The sequence below is a fragment of the Salminus brasiliensis genome, chromosome 20, assembly GCF_030463535.1.
Source record: "Salminus brasiliensis chromosome 20, fSalBra1.hap2, whole genome shotgun sequence".
Taxonomy (NCBI): domain Eukaryota; kingdom Metazoa; phylum Chordata; class Actinopteri; order Characiformes; family Bryconidae; genus Salminus; species Salminus brasiliensis.
The window spans coordinates 1718995-1724994 of NC_132897.1; the positions used below are offsets into that span (position 1 = coordinate 1718995).

At 45.8% G+C, this 6000-nt stretch overlaps 1 protein-coding gene across 1 annotated transcript in view; it reads right to left on the reverse strand.

The window, feature by feature from the left end:
* emid1 (EMI domain containing 1) overlaps window positions 1-5359 on the reverse strand; it is a 28804-nt gene extending 23445 nt beyond the window's left edge. The window contains exons 1-3 of the mRNA XM_072665298.1: window positions 5335-5359; window positions 4888-4932; window positions 4272-4370 (exon numbers count right to left, since the gene is read on the reverse strand). Coding sequence (XP_072521399.1) covers window positions 4272-4370; window positions 4888-4932; window positions 5335-5359 — 169 coding nt within the window. The remainder of the gene's footprint in view (window positions 1-4271; window positions 4371-4887; window positions 4933-5334) is intronic.
* Window positions 5360-6000: the final 641 nt, after the last annotated feature.

Here is a 6000-nt window from a genome sequence, read left to right on the forward strand (position 1 = left end):
CTTGACTTGACTTGACTTGACTTGACTTGACTTGACACACACAAACACACACACAGTATGACGAATGATTTGGTCTTCCTGAGGACTCTGCTCATATTGCAGCTCTACCCATAAACCAGTTCTCCTCTACAGCTTCTCAAAACTGCACCTCTGTTTTTCTCTCATTAGAGAAAATATATATACACTGAGGAGGCGGAGCTTCAGTCTCTCATTAGGGTGAATATTAATAACGCTCTAAATGTAGGTATTGTGATATACACTGAGGAGGCGGAGCTACAGTCTCTCATTAGGGTGAATATTAATAACGCTCTAAATGTAGGTATTGTGATATACACTGAGGAGGCGGAGCTACATTCTCAGTCTTCAGTGCAGAAATGTTCCTCATCTTCTTTACATCCAGCTTCAGCAAATCTGAAACAAACGTTGAGGAAGAGAACGCCCAGCGCTCCACTAAACTCCCTCACGTACAGTAAACACTTACGAGTTTAAAACGTGTGGTCTGTCTAAGAAAAACAATAAAGCTCAGGCCATATGGAAGGAATCAGCATGGGGGTATTATATACATATCTCATGTTGATCTGAGCCTGGCCTGTAGAGTCAATGGAGCTCAAAAGCTCATCGAAACCCCAGCAGGGGCCCACGGAGGGGTCAAAGGTCAGTCAGATCCATTTCAGCCAATCAGAACACTGACAAAAGACATATCACCACCTGAGGCAATACTTCAGCGGTTATGATAATAATAAGGCCGTGTTCAGACTGGCCAGGGTTTTTCTTTCTTTCTTTTTTTATAATGTAATCCTATGGGAAGCCGCTGCAAGGTGGTCAGAATGTGGCCAAGCTTTCTCAGCAGAGCTCTTTCAAAAGTGGAAAAAGTTCAATCAGAGAAGTTCTAGCAAGAGCTGACCGCCTGAGAGCTAACAAGCGCTGTCCAGACACTGGAGGGCGCTCTTGAGAGAGTAAGGAAGGAAGGGAAGGGAGCTTCAGGTATTGTTCACAACAACCATCAAAATGTGGACCTCAGTGATTGTGAGTGTGGGATCTTCAGCACAACAGTCTCTAGAGTTTCTCAGAATCGTGGAATAACGAAGTTTCTGAAGGTTCTGCAGATGGACATATCCAGACTGGTTGGAGCTGACAGAAAGGCTACAGTAGCTCAGATAACCCCTCGGAGCAGTAGTGTAGAGCAGAAAAGCCTCGCATAACAAACACCACCACCACCTCCTACAACCCTGATACAGGAGGATGCAGAGCCTCCACAGCAGAAGACCACGTCAGGGTCCACTACTGTCAGCCAAAAACACAAAGCTGAGGCTGCAGTGGCTCACCAACACTGGACTGGAGTTGAAGACTGAAGAACTGACATTTACATCTTCTCCAGAGCGACTTACAGAAGAGCTTCACTGTTTACTGAAGAAAAAACTCAGCTAGTTTAAATAGACTAAAATTTAAAGCTCCTCTAATCTTAGACTCTACTAAACACAAGTCAATATGGAGACCATAATACTCTTCTCTTAACCTGAGTACTCTCAGAAGAGGAGGGTCTTCTGTCTGGGTTTGAGGACAGCAAGCGTTGGACTCTGCTGTTCGGACACCCAGGGGAAGTTCGTTCCACCACTTTGGTGCAGGACAGAAAAAAGTCTGGACGCTCGTCTTCCGTGGATCTTAAAGGATGGCGGGTCGAGCCGAGCCGTACTTGAAGCTGGAAGGGCTCTTGGTGTAGATCAGCTTTTGACCATCGCCATCAAGTACGGAGGGGCTGGCTGGTCTAGTCTTGGCTTTGTAGGCCAGAGTCAGGGGTTTGAGCAGCTACAGGAAGCCAGTGAAGAGAGAACGCAGCAGAGGAGGAGCAGCTGAACATGGCTGAAGTTAGAAGCGTTGAAGACGACCCGTGCTGCTGTGTTCTGGATCAGCTGCAGGGGCCTGATGGTGCGCAGAGGGAGGCCAGCCAGAAGAAAGCTGCAGTGGTCAAGTCTTCAAGTGACGAGAGACTGAACATCTGAGCACCTGGGCGACTATCTAGAGAGGAAGGGTTGAATTCTCTGAATGTTGTAGAGGTTAATAATCTACAACTGAGCCTGGTCTGATAATTCTGGACTTCTGCTGCAGACCCTCATTACAGATGGTGGGGTCAGAATTTGAAAACATGGACCAGAATCTCAAAATCTCAAAAGGAATGTTGAGAACATCTTGTGGAATCAATGCCATGAAGAATGGAAGCTGATTTGAGAGCAAATGGAGATCATAACCAGTAGTAGTGTAGTAATCCTGATAAAGTGTCCAAATGTTTGCGGACACCCCTTCGGGCGAGTTAAGTTACACCCATTGTCTAGTCCCTGTAGAGAAATACTGCCAATAGAATAGGACTCTCTGGAGCAGATAAACATCATGAACCTATTGGCACCAATGCCAGGTGTGGGCTAGAGGTGGGTATAAAGCCCCCCAGCATTGAGCTGTGGGAGGCGTTGAGGAGTTAGGGATGATGAGGCTGGGTTTTCCTGACCTCACAGAATGCAATCAAATCCTCACAGCAATGCTCCTCCCTCCAAAAGAAAGCCTTCTTCCCTGGACAGTAGAGACAGTTACTCCAACAAAAGCAGGAGAAACTTAAAACACTTGATTTTTTAAATACTTGTGTCCATGTAGTGCAACTGAGCTGGTGCTCAGAGTGCCTATGCTAACGCCTGTCCACCACTGAAAGCACCAACAGTAAACATGGAAGCATGCGAACTGGACAACAGAGTGATGGAAGATGGTCAGGACTTAAGACTAGGCAACACATTTCCCAGTCAGTAAAACACCTAAGGATGATCTTTTCCATCAGATCATTAGAAATCATGGTCATGGTGGGCGTTCCTCGCGTTCCTCTCTCATGATTCTTCTCTGCTGTTTGAGATCTCTCCACAGATTTATGTTTTATTCCAGAGACATGGACGACCTAAAACCTCTGGTCAGCGGGAGAAGATCAGGACTCCATGCTGGGGATAAAAAGGGAGGGTTTTTTGTTTCTGCGCAGTCTAAGGACAAATATTTTGGCAGGGCGTTTTTTTTTATTTTTTCTTTTGCTGAGTCAGCTTCTTCTCAGCTTGGTGCTGCTGACGGTAGAAGAGTCCGCACCATGAAAGCTGCATTCCTCTAAGATATCACGACGTTGTCCACAAAAGAAAAGGGCTGTTATTAGTGTATTAGCACACACACACACACACACACTCTTAGAAGTACTTCACCACACAGCATACACACCAAAATACAGGCCCAAATGTCTCAGCTGCCGTAACTATGCCACTCGCAGTCACACGGCCGTTCTGGACGACTGCTGTAATGCGTCAGCTATGCAGACAGGAAATGACACATTCTGCCCCGCGGATATCTGTTTATCTGGGAAGTCGTCCACCCTGGAGGCCTGAGGCTGGCTCAGTAACGACTCAGTCACATCTAGTGCAGCTGCTTCGAATGGGCAAAGCCAGTATCCCACCTTCAGCAGAGTAAATCCCGGACCACCGGCTGAGAATCCGTCCGGTATACACCTCCCACTCGTACCCTAAGTGCCGTCAATCAACCTAAAGACTGACTGAAGGCCGAATCCTTTGTTAGCTTTAGCTTGTTTTTATACTTGCCCTGAATACTCAAGTCCGCATCCAGGACTTACAAGGCTTATATTGAACATCACCGCTCTGCACACTAAATTCAGCCATGTCCATCTCTCCACTGCAGTGTTCTCTCTTCACCAGCTTCCTGTAGCTGCTGCCCTCATCAGATTCAGAACCCCTGACCAAGACTGGTCCAGCCAGCCCCTCCGTACTTGATGGCGATGGTCAAAAGCCGACCTGCACCAAGAGCCCTTCCAGCTTCAAGTACGGCTCGGCTCGACCCGCCATCCTTTAAGATCCCCGGAAGACGAGCGTCCAGACTTTTTACTGTCCAGCACCGAAGTGGTGGAACGAGCTTCCCCTGGGTGTCCGAACAGCGGACAGAGTCCAATGCTCGCTGTCCTCAAACGGACTGAAGACCCTCCTCTTCCAAGAGACCTCACCAGAGTCCACTTGAAGCAAAACCCCAGACCACCCATTTCAGGAGGACCAGAGATCCAGATCGGTTCGTTGGACCGCTCCCAGGCTCGGGGTGGTCCGGGAGGGATGCAATAGTCGACAAAAGTCTTTGGGTACCACTTAGTGCTAATCTAGGGTACTAGTATTTAGGGTACTAGTATTTAGGGTACTATTCAGTACCTGTGGGTTTTTTCCCTCCTCTAGGGGAGGTGTTCCTCAGCCTACCTGCTGGTCCAGGTGTTCCTTTCGACCCTGGAGCACCTGATGGTCCTCTCAAGCCTGCGTCCCCCTTCGGCCCAGGTAGACCCCTAGACCCTGGTTTACCTACAAGCAGACAAACAGAAGCCAAGAAGTTAGGAGAGTTGTAAACAATGTGTCCAAAAGTTTGCAGACACCTGCTTCCCCAGCATTTCTTCTGAAATCAGGGGTATTAATAGGGAGTTAGTCCTAATCTTTGCTGAAGGAACAGCCTCTTTACCCTACATGTAGGAACATTGCTGTGATTAGGGTTTGATGATTGCAGTCAGCCATATTAGAGCATCAGAGATGTCAGGTGTAGACGTTGGGTGATTAGCTCTCCAGCTCTCAATCCAGAGATGCTGATCCACAGCCCAATGAGCTTAGGGGTACGTGTGGTGGGTGCTCCAGAGCTTCCCGTTCTATTGGCCAATACATTTTCCATGGTGTATGCCAGTGTCAGGAATGGGTGGGATGTCTGAATACTTTTGGACACATAGTGAAATGCATACAATGCATATAATAACTCTGCAATATCAAATGATACTGAGAATATGAAGTTGGTCATATTTTGGCTATTAACTTCAGTGATAACTCAACTCACCGTCTTTGCCGGGTGTGCCGTCCCTGCCCTTCTCCCCTTGTGGACCTAGGAGAGGAACAAGCGACCGTCAGGAATATTCTTTGCACTTCAGCAGCAGTGATAGGTCAGTAATAAGCATTTCTGTAGTGTTGTGATAACGCTCACTCAGAAACGCTCCCAGCGCATCCAACAATAAAGACAGCATGCAGCTAAAATGACTGTTTTCTTCACAGCTGGATCCACAGTCATGATCTGTGTCCATGCTGGAGTGCGGAGAGCAGCATAAGCACTTCAGCTCAGAACCCCAAGCTTCTACTGACGTCACCTTTGGGTTTTTCCAAGCCAAACGTTTTACGGCTCGATTCAGTTGCATCACCTGCATTAGTGACTAGTGGGCCGTTTCTCTGCTGCTCATTGGTGATTTGATGAGGTCACCAGTAATGGGCCAGTGGACAAGCAGGCACTGACCATGAGACGGGCCATGAAAACTCATTCATCTGCAGAAGACCACCCATAATCACAACACTGTGCACTGACATACACTCTCTGGTCTCTTAGTTTTATAGTAGTGCTCATGAATTCATATCAGTTACTGAATAATTCATAGTAGATACTGAATAATTCATACTGGAGGCTGAATAATTCATAGTAGATACCAAATCATGCACAACGGATACTGAATCATTCATTGTGGATATTGAAAAACTCAAAGTGGATGCTGAATAATTCATATAGGTTCCTGAATTAGTTATAATAATTACTGAATAATTCATAGTGGATACTGAATAATGCACAACAGATACTGAAAAATTCATAGTGGATACTGAATAAATTATAGTGGATAATGAATCATTTATAGTGGATACTGAATAATTCATAGTAGATACTAAATAATTCATAGTGGATACTGAATCAAATATAGTGGATACTGAATAATTCATAGTAGATACTAAATAATTCATAGTGGATACTAAATAATTCATAGTGGATACTGAATCAAATATAGTGGATACTGAATAATTCATAGTAGATACTAAATAATTCATAGTGGATACTGAATCATTTATAGTGGATACTGAACAATTCATAGTGGATACGGAATAATTCATAGTGGATACTGAATCATTTATAGTG